The following is a 21,390-nucleotide window of genomic DNA, read 5'->3' on the forward strand; positions in this document are numbered from 1 at the left end:
GAGAAGTGTGATAAAAAAGATACTAGAGTAAACTAGGCTTGGCTTTCTTCACGAGCCCACTTTCAAAGCAGCAATGTTTAAGCATCAAGGTCCTCCTATGACCAGGAGCTATGAACGTAAGAAATAACAAATAAAAAAGGAGAACCAGAACCTTTGAAATCTGTCCAAAGCAAACAGGAAGCATAATAAAGCCATTTTTATCAAGTTTAGAAAAATAATGCAAATGTATAATAAAAAATTTGTGACTTGATCAAACTCATTTCAAGTGAAAACTTGAGTTGAACATTGCATGAATATTCAGAAAATAGCAACCTGCTTGAAATTGCGATTGAGTATAATTCCAAAATTCATGCATTTTATCATCTCAGAGGCATAAAGCCAAAGGCTAAAAAAAGAACACGAAAAAAGTGAACCTGAATTATGTTCTAAACCCCATTGAGTTTAATTTTACTTACAAAGCAGAATGTTAGTCTGCTACTTAAATTTGCCCCTCACAGACCTGTAAAAATATCTAGTTTCTTGTTATCCACCTCTAAATTGTGTTATTCATTTGGAAAGCTCCAATTTTAGGAGCATCATTCTAAATTACTAGGCAAGTGCTACACAATAAATACACATAATCTAAAACAGACCACAGCAAGGGAAGACAGCAATTTCCTATGAATTCGACTACAGAATGAGGTTTGTAGTGCCATGAGCCTTTCAAATTTAAAAGGCATAATGGGGGGGAAAATCTAGCTAACTGGATGAGCACTTTACAAGATTGATGTCTTAGAATAGCATACATAGATACATATTCTTCATGGAAATTTGGAGCAAAGTTCAAAAAACCTCCTAAAATGAAAAATAAGAAACCAGAGAAACCCAGACCCACACCTGCTTTGAAACAACACTTGCCTCTGATCAATGATGAACTTCTTACCGAAAGTCATAAACCTTTTGTGATGCATACAAGTCAAAAGATGGGATGATGGAGCTTTGGAAATGCCTTATATTTACTGTGCTCCAGAATTTTATACTGATAAAATCTTCAAAAATGTGATCGGGAAACAGTTCACATGGAGAAGACAAATAACTAAATTACAAGGTCTCGTTATACATTGTGATGTTTCTATTCACAGAGATCATGCAAGGGATAGTTTTAGCATGCAATACTCACACCACTCAGGATGTAATTGTGTAAGATCAGAAGAGAGAAGCTCTGGCAAGGGTTAGGACAATGTACTGGCTCTGGTCTTGAGTGGTAGTTTTAAGGTATACTCACTTGGAGTCGGACATCTGCACACTAATTATCTGTGCAATTTGGGGGGGGGTAGGTAAATGTATATGAATAAAAGGCAGAAAAGAAGAACGAGAGAGAGAGGTAAAGAATAAAGGAAGCAAGGAGGGCAAGATGGGCAGTAGAAAGAAAGGAAGGACAGAAGGAAAAATAAGGGAAGGAAACGATGAAGAAAAGAGAAAGAAAGGGAAAAAGGAAATACAGAGAGGAAGAGAAGAAGAAAATGCATGCTAGGAGCTGTATTTCCCATAGCTAGGGAATAAGGTACTAAAATGAGCTGGTTGCTATAGTAATTTACTTAATTCAAATAAGAAGTTGCTTCATAGGGTTACAGGATTGGGTGATCTGGTTCAAAGTTGGCAACCACTGAACTGTCTCCTCTGCACACAGATACTGTGTGTTGATATTTTCAGACTTAAAAAGTCCTGTCACTTAGCAGTTGTAAATGTCATGATATTACACATGCAATTTTCCTGATTTGGAAAGCAGAATTCAGAAGTCAGTAGAGGGAGAAATGCCTTGGGATTCCACTGGCTTTGCATTTGAAAAACATACACACAAACACATTTTATCTCTGTATTCCAAGAGTATTTTCTGGTTCAACTGTTTAAAATTTCTGTTTAGCTTTAAGTCGGTTACACACTTAGTGACCGCTGATTACTAAAGGTGTTTTGGACGTGAAGTTGGATTTGAGGTTTTGTCTGTTACTAAGGAGAATTTTTCCATGTAATCTTTTCAAAGGCAAAAGGTTAAGCAAAAATGACATATACTGTAAAACTGAAAGTAAAATGCACAGTACTGACGTGCTCAAAGTCCATGCATTTAAAGTCCTTTGTATGATAATTTATGGTGATCATGTCTTCAGACTGCACTATTAGCATACTCACCCCTAACAAGAAGTTCTGCCTCATCTGACACACTGTCTGCTGTGGTCTGTACCCTGCAGCCATATCTCCCAGCATGCATCAGAAGGATGTTCCTGATCATTAAATCTGCAGAGGATGCTTGCTGAAAGAGGGATGAAGTGCCAGTTTAAAATGGTGCAAATCTGCCTAGTTCAAGGTGGTTTAAGGGGAACTTTGCATATTCACTCAAAGGACCCATTTTTGGCCTTACAATTTATATGACAACAATTCAGAAACCAAACATGCCCTATTTAAAAAAAAAACACACATGGAAGTTGAATCCAACAATGTTCATAAAGGGTTTGAATATTTACTACTGTATATAGTGGCTTAGCAGATACATTATTTTAAAAATACTTAAATATGCACAAACAAATTCATATCTTTCAAAGTTATTTAAAATAATCAGTAAGCAAAAATGGTTGCTTTTCTATTTAGAGACAGACCTATTTTTGTGGCAAGAAAATGGTACTGAAGGAAATAGCAACTTTTAAGGATATTTATTATAAGTAGATGGTAGTCAGAAGGTTATCCCATATGGCATTATTAAATTATTCCCTTCTTATAAGTATAGGGTGGGCGACAGAATGGGAGAGTGCTTAGGTGAAAGCTGCTGGTTCCAAAGCAAAGTGTTTTTACTGAACAAAGATTTATTCTTTCCCAACCCCCACCACCAGGGAGAAGAGTTAGCCTGAATCTAAGTTAATGCAATTATAAAATACAAAAGAGGCTGAAAAAACCCAGTTCTTGTTGGGAGCAAGGGGATGAGGACATAGTCGAGATCAGTAAATATCTGGGACAATACTGCTTACATCTCTCAGTTCACAGCATCACTGATGACCCTACAGTGTAGAATGACTGGGACAAATTTGTCATTGCTTAGTCTTGGATTTATACTACTAAGGAAGATAGATTTCCTTTATTGTGACTAGGTAAAGATCTGCTATTTACAACATTTTGTGAGAATTTTTTTTCATCTAATAACATAACAAAGCTCTGAAACTCTCCATTTTTCATGTTGCAATTAAAACAAAAAAACTACTGGAATGGCAATAGATGCATAGAATTTGAAATGACATCTGAGATGAACTCAAAACTTCCCTCTAATGACAGTTGAGTGCCTGAAAGACTATTTTGTGCAAGCCACAGAGAAGTAACTCAGACTTTGAGGTCATCTATTTTTTAAATGGATAGTGAATTACCATACACACACACACACACACACACACACACACACGATGCTTTTGTCCTTAAGGTATGCTTATACTTGTGATTCTTTAAGACTTAGTTATTTGCTTTTATTTTGAAATAGATCAACAGACTGGGTGAAAATCAAAGGTAAGATAACTTCTAAAAATCTTCCAATTTTTTTTTCTTTATGTCTCAGACTTTCGGTTTATCACAATGAATGAATTACTTATGTTATGCTTTAGGGTTTAGACTATTTTTGGTATTTCATTTCTGAATTTTTTTTTTCTCTTTTAACAGGGACTTCTGTGGACACTAAAGTTTTATCTTGTGAAATAAATACTAAGACCTGGTATGATTTAGTATCTTAGGAGAAAATGCTCCATGATAAGAATACAATAAAATGTCATAAGGATTATTTCAAGGAATATGGTATTTTCCAGCGATTGTCCCACACTGCCAATTTCCTTAGGACAAAATGCTACTCTTACATTTTAACAAAATTTATTCTTTCTTTTGTGAAATTAAAAATATTTAATGGGAAAACTGTACAGCAAAAATCCATTTTCTTATTGGCACACAGACTAAGTCTTCGCTACTTCCAAATGTGGGAAGCTTAGTTTTTAAAGCCTTTTGATTTAATATGGGGTAATAAAAGCAAACTACAAATACTAGTAGCAATAATTCAGTTTCAAATCAATATAATTCAAAACATAAAAGGGAGGTTTACTCTGTTTCACACTTTAGGAAGCGTCCACTCCACCCTGGATTTATAAGCTCTTCTAAAGGGAGAGTTGTGATAAAACTGACCGGAAATCAACATATTTACTATGGGTCTCAAGTCGAGCCTGGATCTGTCAGCCAAGTAGGAGGGGCCTCAGAAGACCAGCAAGCATTTTATTATTTCCAGAAATAACACTTTTGAAAGACTGTAATTGTTTTGTTATTTTATTCGCTTTTTGTTTGCTTTTTAAATGTTACAAACTGGTGAGAGTTAAACAACAGATCAAGTAATGGTTGGTTAAGTAACTCATCAGGTTGACATTAAAAATACTTAGTAAGAATCACACTCCTGAGATTGCATAATTGTCTTATTTTTAGATACTTTTCTTCCCAAGTAATTTATTTATTTTTTTTCCAAGACAAAAGTCCCCAAACCTTTGTCCTTCCTGTCAAATATACAGTAAGAGAAAAGCTTAATGGAATTAAGAAAAAAAACTTCATTTAAAAAAAAATCACAAAAAGGTCCAAAAAATTCAGGAGGGCAAGAGACAGACCATGCTGTCCTCGACTCGGTTCCTGCAATGAATAATATGCAACACTCTAAATGGGCTGACACTCTTCACCATCTATGAGGAATTAAACGTTCCCCCCTCTGCCATGCATCTGTCAATGCAAGATTGTGAGAGGAGCAGAAATCACCTCTTTTGGGCTTACCCCCTCTCTTTCGGATCACATCTGCATTATGCTTTTACAATTCTAAACAGGGAAGATTAAAAGTAAAATGAATAGATTGTGGGCACTAAACCTAAATTACCCTTTCAGTAGATTTACGGATCTTTCAGGAGAAGTAATGAGAGGGATTCACGTGGGAGCCTGTTACACTTAATCTCCGCTGCAGCACGCGGCTCCAGAGAGAGAAGCTCCACAATCTAGTGCACTTTTAATGAAATGGTTACTTACAGCAGATGCTTGCTTTCTTAAGCTTAAACCTCATTTTCACTTTCTCTCTCTTAGGAGTTACTCTCTCTTTTCTCTGACACTGGCTTGATTTCCTGTCTTCCTTCTGCTGCTTCCTTTGGCTTTGTGAATAAATCGAGTTAGGCATTGCTAAGTTGTCCACAGCCATGCCCCATGCCCTGCTCTGCCCCATGCCCTGGTGGGCACTGAGCAACTGAGGGAGCTCGATGGCTGCCTACTGAATGGAGGGAACTGCATGGTGCCCGTGGCCTTTATGTTGCGAGACCACGGGGTATTACCCGAACATTGCTGAGTTTATTAGAATATACTGGTGACTGGAAATAAAACAGAAAATGTCATCCTACTCAAGCCTGGTTCTTAGTTGGTTTTGATTCTGAAGAAGCATTCTGTGCCTTGGATCCCCGCTAAGACATGCTCTGGAGGAAAGATCGTCTATCTCTGCCTGATGTGTCCGCTGGCTCTTTGAGTCCTTTATTTTTATTTTTTTCTGACTTTTAAAAAAAAATTTATTGAATCACCGTGAGATAGTTACAAGCTTTCATGTTTGGGTTACAATCTCACAATGATCAAACACCCATCCCTCCACCAGTGCACATTCCCCACCACCAACATCCCCAGTATATCCCCCATTTCCCACCCTCCCCCTGCCTCCATGGCAGACAATATTCCCCATACTCTCTCTCCTTTAGGGCATTATGGATTGCAACAGACACCGAGAGGTTATCACGTTTGGTCCATTATCTACTTTCGGCATGCTTCTCCCATCCCGACTGATTCCTCCAGCCATCATTTTCTTAGTGATCCCTTCTCTATTCCATCTGCCTTCTCCCCTCTGCTCACGAAGCAGGCAGGCATCCAGCTATGGGGCAATCCTCCTGGTTCTTGTATCTACTGTCCTTAGGTGTCAGCCTCATGTGATGTTATTCTATACTCCACAAATGAGTGCAGTCCTTCTATGTCCCTCTCTTTCTGACTCATTTCACTTAGCATGATACTCTCCATGTCTATCCATTTATAAGCAAATTTCATGAATTAATCTCTCCTAACAGTTGCATAGTATTCCATTATGTAGATGTACCAATTGTACCAATGTTTCTTTGACCTGTCATCTGTTCTAGGGCACTTGGGCTGTTTCCAGATATTGACTATTGTGAACAGTGCTGCAATAAATATATAGGTACAGATGTCATTTCTACTGTGCTTTTTTTGCATCCTCAGGATATATTCCCAGAAGTGGTATTGTGGGGTCATATGGAAGCTCAATTTTTAGTTTTTGAAGGACTGTCCATTCACTGTTGGTGGCTCATTGAATCTTGAGGGTAAAGTCCAGCCTCCTGTTTCCACATGAGGACTTTGGGGAGCCTGAATCTTGAGTCCAAGACTAACCTGAGTGTCCTCAACACTGACTTCCTAGGACTCCACTAACCTCCTAGGATTTTGCTGAAATTGGGCGGCTGCTGCTCCTTCCTTCTCTTTCCTTTGCCTGGAAAGATTCAAATGCTTTATCCTCCAAAGCTTCTGTGGACTCTCCTGAGGTTTCCTGAGCTCAGTCAGGGTTTATGAGCATCAAGAGTTCTCACTTTGTACAGCCATAGCCCAGCAGAGCCCCTGGGAGCTGATCTTGGGTGCTGATGAGCACTAGATGGTGAGCTCAGGAACACAGCAGCCATGGGTCCCATCGCTTCCCTCCCTTTCTCCTTCCCTTTCTCCCTCCCTACTCCTTTCCTTACTCCCTCGCTTTCACCCTCCGTCTCTCGCTCCCTTACTCCCTCACTCCCTTCTACCCTTTCTTTTTTCCTTTTTGACCTTCATGTTTTTCCCTCTTGAAGAAATCAGGAAAGGAAAGGAAAGGGGCCAGTATTAGAGATGAGCACTAAAAAAAATTTGAATGACAAACTGGGTCTACCACTTATAAAGTTTTGAATTTGGAAAATTTACTCTCTCAGGACATCAATGTGACAACACAAATAAAACCTATGAATGTGTGCACGTGACACAGTACATGTGTAGTACATATGTGTAGTACATATAACTGTTCTCAGACTTGAGTAGGACGGTTTGTCTGATAAATGTTACCATAACTGCAATGCAGCCAACAGAAAAATTATTTTAAAATTGACATTCACTCTTTTCGCACACTGGTTATCTTCCTTTCTCAGAGCTATGGTAAGATTTCTGGTGAGCAAAGCCTTATTTCAGAAATATATATTTTCCCCTCCACCCTCCCCTCCATGCCCCCAACCCCAGAAAACCAGCACACTCAGATTAAGGAGCACAGATATAGTTCATCACCTTCCCCCCTGTGCATCTGAGAAATCAACAGCTCTACTGTCTTTCTCATGAGCACTGACAGAGATTACATGAAACACGAGCCTTCTTGAACCTTTGGAAAATGCTTCAAAAGGGTATAATATCCTTAATGCACCCTTCCCTCCCCACCCCCAGCAGGATTTCACAGAGAATTCTGTGCACACAGTAAGCACTGGGAAAGAAATCACTTAAAAAACAAAACAACTTAAATTGAGTGTTTCTGTGGATGTGGTGTCACTGCGGGTGGCCCAGTCAGCGCCTGCCGATAGGGACTTGCAGACACTCTCTGAGGATTTATTTAACGCTTCCACGAGGCACCTGGAGGCCACTTCCAGTCCCCAACTAAGAAGCATAAACAGCACTCCTGTCCTAGCACAGTTGCGTGATATCTTAGTTCCAGGAGTTTTCATTTTTCTTTTCTTTTCAAAAAAACAGGGGCTAGGTGCAGCGGTGCTGGGGGGCTCTGAGGCCACTCCCAGTGATGCTCGGGGGACCGAGTTCAGGGCCTTGCACGTGCTAGAGATGTGCTGTAAACTTGAGCTATCTCTCTGGCCCTAGCTAACATGCAATTTCAAAACTTTTTGCTAATATAAAAAAAAATCTGTGTATCAAGATATGAGACATAGATTACCAGAAACTTAATGTAATTGGCATAAAATCTTGTACATTTTACATATTTTCCTGGGAAAAATTTCCCTTTATAATTCTGGATAATTTGTTTAAAATATCCCATCACTTTATGGACATACAAGGCACATACTACATATAAATAGTAAGGAAACACCATACATATGCAATATTTTTCTTTCTATAACTTTCTTTCTTAGTCCTTTATATAATGGTATTCACATGCATGATGACATGGATTTTTATATATTTAAGATATTTTAAGTAGATGATCTTAACTTTCATGCTAATTGCACACTATTTCAAATAGAAATAATTGCTACCAACAAATAAAATACTAGACAAAATACTAGTAGATCTTACTTCACGAGGCAAAATCCTATTTGACAGAAGTATTTATGTCAACGTCAATGATGCATCAGAGATTCAAATGAGTAAAAGTTGACTCTATTCCATTCCTGGCAATGATTTAATTTTCATTATGCTTTCCAACAAAGTATCTTTAGGTCCTATGAAAGATGCAGAAGCAATTTTCCTTGGTGATGTAGATGAAGGAGCAAACTTCAGCTGATTTGCCAACTGCCCAGGGAGCTTGGGTGACTGGGGAATGTCACAGCTGCCTACACACACAGTCAGGAACTCATGATATCAGCTGATTAGTTTGCTGAAAATGAAGATCAGGCATCATGGCTTCTTGAAGCAAGACTGCCGGATCAATCACCGGTAACATTAATGCAAGAAATTTAAAAAAAAAACAGAATTTAAATCAGAGTCGTTTCCTAGATGACAAAACTGGATACAGTGAATGGCTAGGTGCCATTTGTCCAAATCAAGTTTCCTTCTGCCAGGCCCCCAATGGGACTGTTGAACTGCTTAATACTTAGTAGCACCAGAATGAGGTGACAATCTGTATCTCGATTCTTTTCTATCCTCTGCTTCATGACTCTCTCACCCTTAGCCTTGAGATTACTGGATGTAGGGTTTCATTAAGTTAAAAATAAATGACGAAGGCAAAAAGGTTCTGTTACAGACTAAAAATTTATATACAGAACTCCAATCCCCCATGGTCCTTGGGGGTACAGCATTTGGGAGGCAGTGAGATTTTGGCGGAAGGGCTCATGCATTGGTCAAAACTCTAGGGAGTTTTCTCAGTCCTTCCCGTCTTGAGAGCACTGTGGGAAGATAACCCTCCTGTCAGGACCCTATTCCACCTGGTGCCTGATCTGCCGGGCCTGGGTCTGGGCCCTGCTTCCTGGTCTCAGAGACTGTGAGGAAGGAATGGCTGTTTCTCATGAGCCACCCCGCCTATGCTGGGCTGTTGCGGCTTGGAAGGATGAGACATTCTCAGATCAGGTGGTGTCACTGCCGTGGTCATCGAAGTATTTTAGGCTAAAGGAGCTTTGGGATGAGTCTCCCAACTTCTCAGCCCTGTGCTCTCTGAAACGGATGCTTAGCACTCTCTGATCTGTGGGTGAGCACGCCTTCCCTGACCCCTGACACGCCACAGGCCTCCCTGTACTATTTAGATGTCAGAGCATCTTGTGATTCATCTGCTCTGTACTGCTAGACAGTATTTGGTGTTGCATCTCCAGATCAGAACAGACTGTCTTCAGAGCATGTCCATCTTGTCCAGGTTCGATGGGAAAGTCAATTTCCTCTTGCCTGCACCGAGGCTTGAGAGAGGAGAGGAGAGCTCAGGTGTTTTATCTGGTAGCAGAGTACCAAAACTGGACCAGAAGAGTCTTCCTCTGTCTCTGTGCTGAGGATGTTTTAGCAGTTATCCTGTGTGCAGGAGTCCTAAGCTCAGGATTTTAGTAGTAGCTTTCCAGCCTGGGCTTTATACTTTCATCCCTGTCCCTCTCTCTTTCATCGATCTCATCTACCACTGCTAAGTCGACCTGTCTTTTAACTGGAAATACAAATTCCATTATAACCTCAAAATAAAACTATCACCTCAAAACCATTGATTGGGTCTCTTTACCTATTGCCTCTTTTTTTTTAAATTTCCTTAGTCACTGTGAAATTACGAAGTTATTCATGAGTGGGTTTCTGGCATATATTATTTCAGCACCAATCCCTTCACCAGTGCCCACTTCCCTTCACCAATTCTACACTCCTGCTTGCCTCCCACCCACCCGTTTGCCTCTATAATGGACACTTTTTACAAATACATGTGTTTGCATTGTGGTTTACTCCTGCCCATAGGGTTTCATACAAACACTCCCCCACCTCTCAGCCCCACCTTCCGTTTGGTCTTCCCCCCACTCCTGTTCCCCAGCCCTCTTTGCTGACTACCAGTTCTCAGATGCTTTATTATCAGTGTTTTGGGGCATTCGTTATTCTGTATATTAGAGAGTGATACGGTCTCTCTCCCTCTGAGTCAGTTTACCCAGCAGGCTACTTTCCATGGAGTAGCAAACTGCATGACTCTCCTTCTGGCCCAGTCCTATGCTTCAACTCTTCTTAATTTTGCAGTTTGTGACTCTACTCCAACTCGATCTATCTCTTGGCACAATGGGAAGTGTGTTCTTGGCACCTTCCCTTGAGTGCTCCACGAGTGCCAGCTTCTCTCACACATTTTTTGAAGGCTTTTGAAGGTTTTTTTGAAGGCCAATGTCTTTGAGAAATAAGTCAGATGACCACCAGTGGAAAAACAGTAATGTGAAGCCCCTGGTGTGAAAATCAAGAAGACTTTGAAAATGGAGACAGCCCAGCACTGCGCTGAGTGTAGACCCTTATCGGGGATGCTGCTTACTGGGTATCCTGGGGTAGTTGGGGTATCCTGGATGACGGAGTTTTACCCCAGTACCACTGAGAAGACACCAAGCAGTGTACCAGGAGCCCTGCACTGCCACGTGTGCTGCCCCTACCCCAAGAGAACAAATTGTGACTCTTCCCAGGGGCTTTCTGGGTGCCACACAGGTGTTACTCCTGTGAGCTGGTCCTTGAGACACAGGCCAGGTCAGAGCTGCTGCCTCCGAGAATGTGCACAGACGTGCAGGTAACAGTGCTCCCTGCACATCTCCCAGGAAACTGCACTCACCCTCTTTGCCCAGCTCAATGTTTGGACTTTTTAATTCTTTATTCACATGGAGTTTTTTCCCTAGTTATGTTGGCATGAAAATAAAATAGAATAAATTACACCTTCTTGAGGATTGTGTTAAAAAAGACAGCAATAAACCATATGTCTTATACTAAATATAAACATATAAAAATATATATATGTTGTGTGGGCTTATCTAGACATCAGTACATTCAGTAGACTATGTTAGTAAAATATTAGTTTTTTTTTAGTTTACTATGTCTTCTGTCTAAAGAGTCTTTACTTTTTCTTGTATTTTCTCTGCAAGCACAAAACTCAGTGGCACGCCTCTCTCAGCTGCAAACTGTTCACTTCAAATTCACTGGCACACCTCTGTCAGCTGCAATCTGTTCACTTCAAACTTGTTTTGTTGAATAAGGAGGTAGAGCTCCACTTTCCAATAACAGAGATGGGGAGTCCCTCGAAACCAGTCACTTTCAACTTTTTTGATGCTTGTGGAGCAGCACACACACACACACACACACACACACACGTCCCCAGATGGGCAGTGGTTAAAAACCCCTGCTCACAACCTAATAGTTCTCAGACTAGAGGAACACAGAGAAATTCTGAGCCTCACTTAGAAATTCACTATTTTGTAAGTACAACAACCGATCTTCTTTTAAAACATGATTTTAGGTAAGACTGATAGTTCAACTTCCATCACTGGTATGGCAAAACCTTTGTAGTGTTTTTATGATGAGCCAACATTTTTATCGGATTTTTTAAAAAGTAACATTTTATAAACTAAATAATGCCTGGATCATAGGTTGGCTCAATGAGGCAACTCTGGAAGATAAGGAGATGTTAGCAATCATGACAGACAATAAATGTTTCCCTCATAGTGAATCACACCACTGTCACTAGGGCAATTCATCTGAAATTACCTCATCCTGTTACATAAAGATAACAGAACTGGTGGGGAAAACTCTGTTCATCTGTCCACTAGTTTGTGCTTGGTAAGCAGCTCATAACGACAGGACCACACTTTAGAGTAGTAAACTTTTCTAGTGGCTACACATCTTATCTGATGATTGTTCATAGCATGTGCTCAGTTATGGATTCATTCATTCATTATTTATTTACATTGGTGAAAGAGCCTATTCTGACTAAGCAGGGAATAGCAAAGACTTGACACCACTGAATTTATACCTTTCTCCTTTACTTAGAGGAAATATGATTGAGCTTCAATCCAACTTATGGATTATTCTCAACACAGCATTTCAGTTGACCTAAACTGGCACTGGAGATAAAACCGTGTCCCAGGTCCAATCTGCATCTGCTACAGGCAAAAGCATCATGACTGGGAAAGCCACTGTACACTTCCAGAGACAGACACGAAGGTATAATACAATGTGAGGTGCTAACACAGGCAATTGTGCACATACACACACAATAAAACTCATTGCGGAAAATTGATTCTAGTATGGGAAGAGAAATAACAAATTATCTGACTCCATCAACTCCTGCAGATGAGGATGGGCAAGTATAGGTGACCTGTTCCTGGCCAAGTGTAGGTGACCTGTCCCTGGGCAAGTACAGTGGGAGGCTGAGGCTGGACAGCACAATAGGACCCCCCACTCCACCTCACTCTGTTGTAGCAAAGCCAAAGGCTGCTTTGCAAATGCAGAGGTAATTCCATTCATGATCTGTAGTAAGAGCCGAATTTAGGACGCGTAAAAAATAACAATGGTTTTACTACGTAGCAGCAATCATGCCGTTGATGGATACGAGTTACCTAAGCCAAGCAGAGGGTTTTCTCAGAGAGCCTGTCTGACAGCCAGCTCTAGGTATGAAAGGCCATATTTCTGAAGTGCTGGATGACTTTTCTAGTGCCACAGAAGCCCCACTGAAAAAGGTAGGCACAGCACTCATGCTATTGGTTGCCTTTGCCTATGACTGCCCACCACAAGAGGGCCCGTCGTGTCACCGGAGACAGGTCTTAGCCATATACAGTTTATAGGAACAGAACCTCAGTGAACCGACTAAAGTCGACGACCTAATGTAAGTCTATGATTTAAATGAACAAATACTGTACTGATATCAATGTGTCTTTTTTACTCTTTTCTCTAATTCTATTTCTGATTTATCAACCAGAATGGAACACTATTTCACGACATCATCCTCTATAGATTTCCAGGGTAAACTGAGTTTTCTGTTCTGCCATTGGCCTTTGCTGCAGACTCCTCGGTTTTTACACCCAAATCTGGTCCCATCCTGCCCATGGGAGCAGAGACCATTTGCTCCTGAAATCAGTGGGGTCCAGTCAGGCAGAGCAGAGGAGCTCTTGTCATATTTGTCCATTAGGACCCATATTGATCGGGCATTGTCATAAATTCCCAAAGAACATTGCAGACCACTCTGTGTTCCATTGATTTTTGTACAGAACTGTAAGAATGAGCCTGGGCTGAGGCCAGTTTGTCTGTGTGCCTCTGCTTCCCTAGAGCCTCTCAGAAACAAGCAGTTTCTCTCTCACCCCGAATCTCTGCATGTGGGGGATGAAGATAGGCGAGAGAGACCTGGTGTGTTCCAGGCCTTCGTCATTGGTTAGGGAGCTTTGCTTGCTCCTTCTGAGCCATTGATGCCATGCCTACATTTTGATATCCAATGTTTCTCCAGTGTATGGTACCTTCCATTATTCGTGTTGGAGCTTTAATGAATTCACTTAGTACCTTTAGATTCTCTTCCTTCTTTACTATTTATTGGTTCCTACTAGTTATTCCTTCTGCGCCCAGCAAGATGATTAAATACTACACTATGTGGTATTTAAAATTTGTCCGAAGTGGCTATGGTGAGATGGCTGCTATTTTATTATGGCTAAACAAGGCAGTAGCCATAGACTCTCACAATCTATTTTATACCACACTGGTTGCTTGGATTTCTAGCAAAGCCAGTGGAATTTAATACTGCTTCAATAACCAATTAGGCCCAGCAGATAGGTGCTTGTTCATTGTGATAGATTAAGAATGCCTGCACATATTTTGCTGCATTTTCCATGAAAAGTGAAGTCTAATTTCGTACTTCTTGAGTCTGGTCTTACCCTAGCAAAATTTTAAACATGTTAAATTTAGAATATGGGAGAAATGATATACTGCTATTTCTTAGATTAGATTACAAGAAAACTTGCAACTTCTTTCCAGGCCCATAATAACATTTGTTTTGGGAGAAGACAGGTGTCATTTAAAAAGGTTAATTATCCTGAGACTGTCACTCTCTGAGAATGTACATGCTAGCCCTGGAGAGAGAATGCATGGAGAAAGAAACCAGCTCAGAGACCCCAATGGTTGCAACTATTCCAGCAGAGTCTCAAGCTGTGTGAGTGAGGCTAGCTGGCTCTTACAGATGTGCAATGAGGAACTTGATCTTTGCTTCTAATAGTCATACTGACAGTGGATCTCACAGACATGGAGCATCCCATGGGTCAATTATATCTAGCCACTTGGCCACCCCTGCTCACAGCAGCTGTTATGGAAAAGACTCAAGTCATCCTCCCTGCTACCTGTCATTTGCAGGACCAGGAAAGGGATCAAATCCAAGATGCTACCAAATAAAGCTGATCACCGTTGGGAAGGGCTCGAGAAAGTATCTGGAAGGCTATTTATACTATAGATGTGAAAGGGATTTTCTCTTATCAACCAGACAGATTTCAGACCTCCATCAACCAGATTCCCTCCCAACATAGGAAAAAGTCCAGAGGAATGACCGAGGGAGGCTGAGAAAGAGAGGCAACTTCTCGGAGATTGCAGAAAAGAGTAGCTGAATTATGGACTAGCAGAAAAACTTTAGCCTGTGGGAACATGTAAGATCCAAGGCTCTGTGATGCACATATGGATCTGATCACAGAGCTTTACAGGGAGAACAAATGTTCCCACCGCAGACGACCAACCGGCTCCCCTCAGCTCTCAGTTGTCTGCAAAGCGCTTCAGAGAAGTGCCAGGAGTTAAAAAAAGAACCTTCATTTTCTGGAAGAGTGCCGAGGGAAAAAAAAGACCACTCCTGACCCAGAACTTTCTGGGAAGAGAAGTGTCTCTCATTCTTTTCGAGCTACAGAAGGTCTGAAGAATAAAGGAAGCAAGGTCCTTTGCACTCTCTGGGTCAATACTACCTCAAGGCACTTCAGACTGCATCCGGGCCCTGTGTGCACCCGTGTACTAAGAACTCACTTCCATAAATAAGGGCGGTGTCCGGCGTCTGCTATGAGTGTCCAGTCTTGTGTGGTATCCAGGTGCTCCTTCATGCACACCAGACACACAGGTGTGAAGAGGGGCTCCCAGCCCTGCAGGCAGCCCTGGGTCTGACCCCTGTGGGAGGACCCCACATGGAGGCTGAGCAGGGCAGCATCCCTGGGCCCTTGGACTATTGCCTGAGCGGTCAGGGAATGGCCGCGGGACCCCCTCAGGAAAAGAATAGGATCTGCATTAAAATACATTGAGTGTATTTAGTTTAAAATGCATTAAAATACATTTTAAAATCAGTTTTGTTTTGTTTTGCGGGGCCACACCTGGTGGTGCTCAGGGGATACTCCTGACTCTATGCTCAGGGATCCCCCTGGTGAGGTGACAGTACCTGCCGTACCTGCTGTACTATCACTTTTTAAAAAATACATCCTGTTAAAGAGACAGTGAGGACATCTTTTAAAAAGAAATGGGAAAAAATGCTGAGAAATTTTGATACCTAATCTGTGTTTCAAGAACACAGTGATTCAAATGGAATAATTAATTCCATAGAAGAACTTTATTGGGGTGAATTTCCAGTCAAGTAGATCTGGCCATTTCAAGTATTTCCTCCAGATTCCAGTTTTTTAGGTACTCATATTTAATTTGCTATGTTAGTAGACATCTCAATAAGGAGTCTTCAACAAGTCTTCATGGTTAAATACTATATTCTTTTATCAAGCACAATTTATGTAATAGTTATTATGTTTAGAAATTGTTTTTTAAAAAAGGGTTACAGTATCCATTTTTGGTTTGGGGCCAGACTCAGTAGTACTCAAGGACTCTTCCTCACCCTGTGCTCAGGGATCACTTTTGGCTCTACTTGGGGAATCACATATGGGGCCTGGATTAAACCAGTGCTGGCCTCACTCAAGGCCAGTGTCATTTAAATGCTGTCTTTCACAATCGTGGACCAGTCTCATCAATACCAACAATATCTGGAACTTAGGGAATTCCGAAACATCAATGCCAATGAAGACAAATGATTTAAACTGCTGTTTAGACTGTGACTTCTGACAGCAATCTTCCAATGAAGACTCAAATGGAAGAAGACGAGTTCAGTCAAAAGAAAGGTCACACTGAATAAACGTGTCAATCAAAAACCAACAATAAAAAGTTCAAGGTTAAGAAGTCTCAGTCAAATTCAATTGACATTTTGAAAGTGAGGAAAGATACTTTGCCACAGAAAACCCATCTTTAATAACAAGTCTTATCTAGGTTCTGCAATTTTACTAAAGAGAATTCAATTATCCAACGTGCAAGCCAGGCTTGACTCAGATTGAGATTGAAATAATCAGTGAGGCCATATTTCCTATTCTCTCTGCTCTTCCAATCATCACCATTCGTGATACTTCATGGAGTGTGTATGATACTCTTCAAAGTTCTGCACCTTTGAATGAACTGCGATACCAGTGATTAAATATGCACGTATATTTGATCCTAACATTCAGACTGATGGTGCTGGAGTTTTTTAACGATATATGGATTTTTAGGTGCTAGTTGTGTATAATAAGGAATGCTCACCACTGACCATAGCATAAGGAACATTTTTCCTTTTTATAAGATCATTTTTACTTTATAGGAAAATCTCTGTTTAGCGTATCTTTCATCATGTGCCAAAATATTACATGCATAATAACTATATTCTTAGCTCTAGGGAACAATTCTGATTCAAGATTATTTTTCCAGTTTGGAAGATTCCCACAGGAGGATAGTCTAATTCTAAGGGTATTATCTACATCTGCCACGATTCCAGCAGGAATCCACCTGTAAGAGAGGCAAAAGGGATTCCAGAATTCCCTTCCTCCTACAATAACAGTTTTCTGGGGAGAGAGAGAGTTCAGAGCAATGGGGTTCAACTTTGTGAGCAGGAGCTGGGGTCCGATACTTTAGGGTGCCCCATCCCCTAATGTTTTGCATTCACTAACATTTTTAAAAAATGATTTCACTGTTGTGGGATGCTGTTAGGTTCTTGGGTTCATGAAAATAGAATAACCTTTAAATAACCATAAAATAACCTTTAAAAATTCCTAGAACTTCAGAATGATAAAGAGACACCAAGTTTAGCTACTTTAACTTCTTTGCTTAGAAAATGACTCTCAGCAATGCCAGCTCACATTCAAGACGATCAGCTAAGCTGGTGGAGCTGAACTCACACCTAAAGCTCCTGGCACACTCCCTCCCCTCGTTCATTCATCCCTGACACTATATGAGATCACCTGGAGACTTGCTTTGCTAATACACTATTCCTGGGAAAAATCTGGTATCATTTATTTAAACAATAAATGTTTTCATTCTCTTCAATCCATTCCTGGGATTTTATCCCAAGGAAAGGTAATTAATGTACGTGGATTCAGATGTTTAAGAATACTTTTGATAGCACTACTCATAAACCTTTCAAAACAGGAAACAGAGTTAATATTTGCTAAAAAGGAAGTGGTTAAAACACAAACTCTGTGCTATGTTCCCATCGCAAATAGTGACTTAGAGTGATACCAGATGACATGGAAGATTCTCCGGGATTATTAAATGTGGAATGAAATGCACAAATAGTATATTGTGGAGCATGGCAAAAGGTGCTGGTGCAGATAAGATCTGTCCCTGCATAGCAGATAAGACCTGTCCCTGCATAGCCACCCAGTAAGGAGTGTCTGGGCGCATTTTACAAGCACCAGGCAACTGGCCTTGAGTCTCACTCCCCTTCAAGAGTCATTCCTAACTGCAGCATCCAGCCCTAACCGGGAGTGGGCCGCAGCAAAGCAGAGTTGGAAAGGTGACAGGTCAGTAATGATAAACTTTATGTGATTGGACCATCCTCTTAAGCCGAGACCCTCTATAAAATGTGTGTATCTGGCAATAAAGTGAGCGCCGTCAGCTGTCTCCCAGAGTGGATTCTCTGCGCGCCCGTCATCCTTCGCCCCAGGTCTGCTGAACCCGGTGTGCAATGTGTCTGGGCACGTTGGGGAAAAACTGTTCCCTAACTGTATATAAAAGATATTACTTTAAAAAACAGTGGCCACAATATCATGACGGTCTAAGGTTACAGTAGGGCAAAGGAAAACAATCAGTCGGACACAGACAGAACAGCTCTGAGGACTCGGCACGCCCACTGCCTGCGTGGGTGAAGGTGCTAGAAAGGAGGGAGAGGGCTTTCTTCTTACGATGTAGGACCGTATCCTGCAGGTAGTTTCTGCAAAAACCATTTTATTAAAGTGGATAAATGTCTAAATCTTTTCCCCATTAGTGGTATTTGGGGATCGGTTGTTTAGCTGATGAGAGAAATGAGAAACTGACAGTATAGAAGGGGGTACAGTTCAAGTTGCTTGAAAGAAAGTAAACAAGATTTTATATAAGAAATACTTTAAACAGCAAATAATCTGCTAGGCATAATGCACAGTGGTGGCATTGGCGAGCAGAGCAGGGATGAGTCCTGACCTCAAAGACAGATTTAGTCAAGGAATTAGGTGTGGAAGGAAGCAGAGACTGATTGCACCTCGGTCGTCTTAACTGCATCACGTTCCTAGAATTATCTCCAGAATGGCATGCAGCCCTTTGAAAACAAAGCAAAACAAAACAAAAAGAACAACAAGAACAAAAAAAAAACCCTAAAATACCTCTCTGTGTTCTCAGGGGATTATCTCTGGGACCCGAAATACGAAGCCTAACATTGATATGGCTAATTTCACTTTTACATATCTCATGAAAAACTTCAAGCCACTGAAATTTATGTAAAACACACATACTTAGGCTAAGCAACATACAATGTATCCTTAGATTTCACTTGGAAAAATCTGGCAGCTTTATTTTTGCTAGGAATATGTAACTTGCTATCATAGGAACTGAGATTCACCATGGCCACTTATATAAGCCCCACAGGGAGCCAGGGCCCTGGCTTCAAGCTGAATGACTGGAGCAGGGGCCGAAGTGATAGTGCAGTGGGGAGGGCGCTTGCCTTGCACACAGCCGACCTGGGTTCAATCCCCAGTATCCCATATGGTCTCCCAAGGAGTAATTCTTGAGCACAGAGCCAGGAGGAACCCTCGAGCATTTGCTGGGTGACCCCCCAAAAAGCAAAACAACAACAACAGCAACAACAACAACAACCAGAATGACTGGAGCTATCTAGTCCCTGAGTCTCACTCCAACTGTAATGTCTCCATTTGTGAGGAACTTGGTAGCCCAAACCTAAGGTGTTTCCCTTTTTCCCTTAGTCCAGATACCTTTGAGTGTCTTTTCCATGTCTACTCCTTTTCGAGAGCAGATGCAGAGACCATAGCCAGAGCTCAGGGGCCAGGGCACCACGCTTGATGTGCAAAGTCCCCAAGCTGGATCCCTGGCCCTTTGTGGTCCCCTGGAGCTCTACTGGGGATAGCCTTGGAGGCTCCCAGAGCAGCACTCGATGAGGCCCAGCTCCTGAGCACCCTTGGTTGGCCTCTTTTTCTGGGCTCTCGCTTTGAACCATCCTGCCAAGTTGGTGAAGCATCTGCCAGAGTGGCGTCCACTCATCCTGAGTGCCACGTGGGAGGTCCTCCTGGCTGAGAGACTGCCTGGTGTGTCCACTGGTAGAATGATGTGAGCGTGACTCAGACTAAGCACCCTGCCAGGTTTCTTCCCCACTGTGACCATATCTGGTTTTCTTTGCCTGCTTTTGGCAGGTGTGAGGGCATGTCACTGTGCACAGAGCTTACTCCTGATTCTGTGCTCGGAGTCACTCCTCATAGAGGGTTGGGAGGGGACTGTATGCAATGCTAGGACCAAACTTCAGTCAGCTACGTGGAAGGCAAGTTTCTTATCTGCTCTCCTACCTCTCCGCCCAACATGTGTTTTTAAGTCTGTTGTTCTGTGCACGGTGAGGCTCCTGAAAGGTGGGAATCTTAAATCAGGCTTGCTCATACAGCTCAGAGAAAGTTTGCTATTGTTTGCATAGGTACCTAGTATACAGGAGCTCAATGAATCTTTGGGTAATTAAGATAAACTCAGTAGTCACCTGTTATATACTGATAAACACTCTGTAGAACAATAAATTATTCATTAAAGATAATATTAGCATGCTTTACAAAGCATTTGTCTTCCCCATTTCTCTTATATAAGACATATGAGATAACGAAAGGGAGTGAACAATAAAAGTCCAATAAATCTCTCTAAAATGTTCACTTCTTCCTTTTTTTTTTCAAGAGAGAAAACATCTTTGTGGCGCTACCTACTGAGCTTTTAATTCCGAACTCTGGAAGTTAACTTTCATGTTGTCGCATGATAAAAATAGTACCGGAAAGAAAATAAAGGGTTTGAAAGGCTAAAAGCTAAACACATCATAACATGCAGGCATCCTTTAGAATTCAATACAAAAACAGATGCACAAAGAGAAATTGTGAAATAAAGGTAGAATTTCAAAGATGTCTTGAAAATAAAGAACTCTCAAAATCCCAACTCTTTGAAATTCACTTCTGGAAATAATACAGAATCAGTATAAAGCATACATATCAATAGTATTTCAAAATGTAAAACAGAAACACATTTGCTTATAAAAATCCTAAATGTTATATGGTATTAGATAATAACTGCAGCCTTTTATTTATTCAGACTTTCAAATATTGAAAAGAATAATTTCCTTTTACAAGTTTAAGTTTCTAGTATCAAGGGTCTTATTATGTGATGCATTTTATCACTCTGTAGGTTATATTATATTCCCTGGGTAGATAAGATATATGTAGGGCATTCTTATTAAAATAACAAAAAGCCTATAAAACACACCAGAACTGCTTCAACATGATAAGCAGAATCCATTGTATTTTTCTCTTTACTAAAGAATTTCTGTGATTATTATTTCTGGAGAAAACAATTACTCTTAGCATAACAATTTTAATGTTCAAAATTTCATGTAAGGCAAATGAATAAAGCCAGATCACTGACACTTTCTATAATTATAATAAAACTTAGAAAATGTCTTCTGTTAAAGTTTTTTTTTAATGTTGTTTAGAGGGGTGGAGATATAGTACAGTAGATAGCATCCCCAATGGTCCTCCAAACCCACCAAGAGTAATATCTGAGTGCAGAACCAGAAGTAAGCCCAGAGCACAGTTGAGG

The 21,390-nt window shown here is 40.9% G+C and overlaps 1 protein-coding gene across 6 annotated transcripts in view; it reads right to left on the reverse strand.

Annotated features, from left to right (window-relative positions):
• CNTN5 (contactin 5) overlaps nt 1–21,390 on the reverse strand; it is an 832,499-nt gene that overhangs the window by 90,744 nt on the left and 720,365 nt on the right. For all 6 annotated transcript variants that reach the window (XM_055129785.1, XM_055129784.1, XM_055129781.1 and 3 more), the window contains one exon: nt 2,167–2,287. In XM_055129785.1, coding sequence (XP_054985760.1) covers nt 2,167–2,287 — 121 coding nt within the window. The remainder of the gene's footprint in view (nt 1–2,166; nt 2,288–21,390) is intronic.

This window comes from Sorex araneus, chromosome 3, assembly GCF_027595985.1.
Source record: "Sorex araneus isolate mSorAra2 chromosome 3, mSorAra2.pri, whole genome shotgun sequence".
Taxonomy (NCBI): domain Eukaryota; kingdom Metazoa; phylum Chordata; class Mammalia; order Eulipotyphla; family Soricidae; genus Sorex; species Sorex araneus.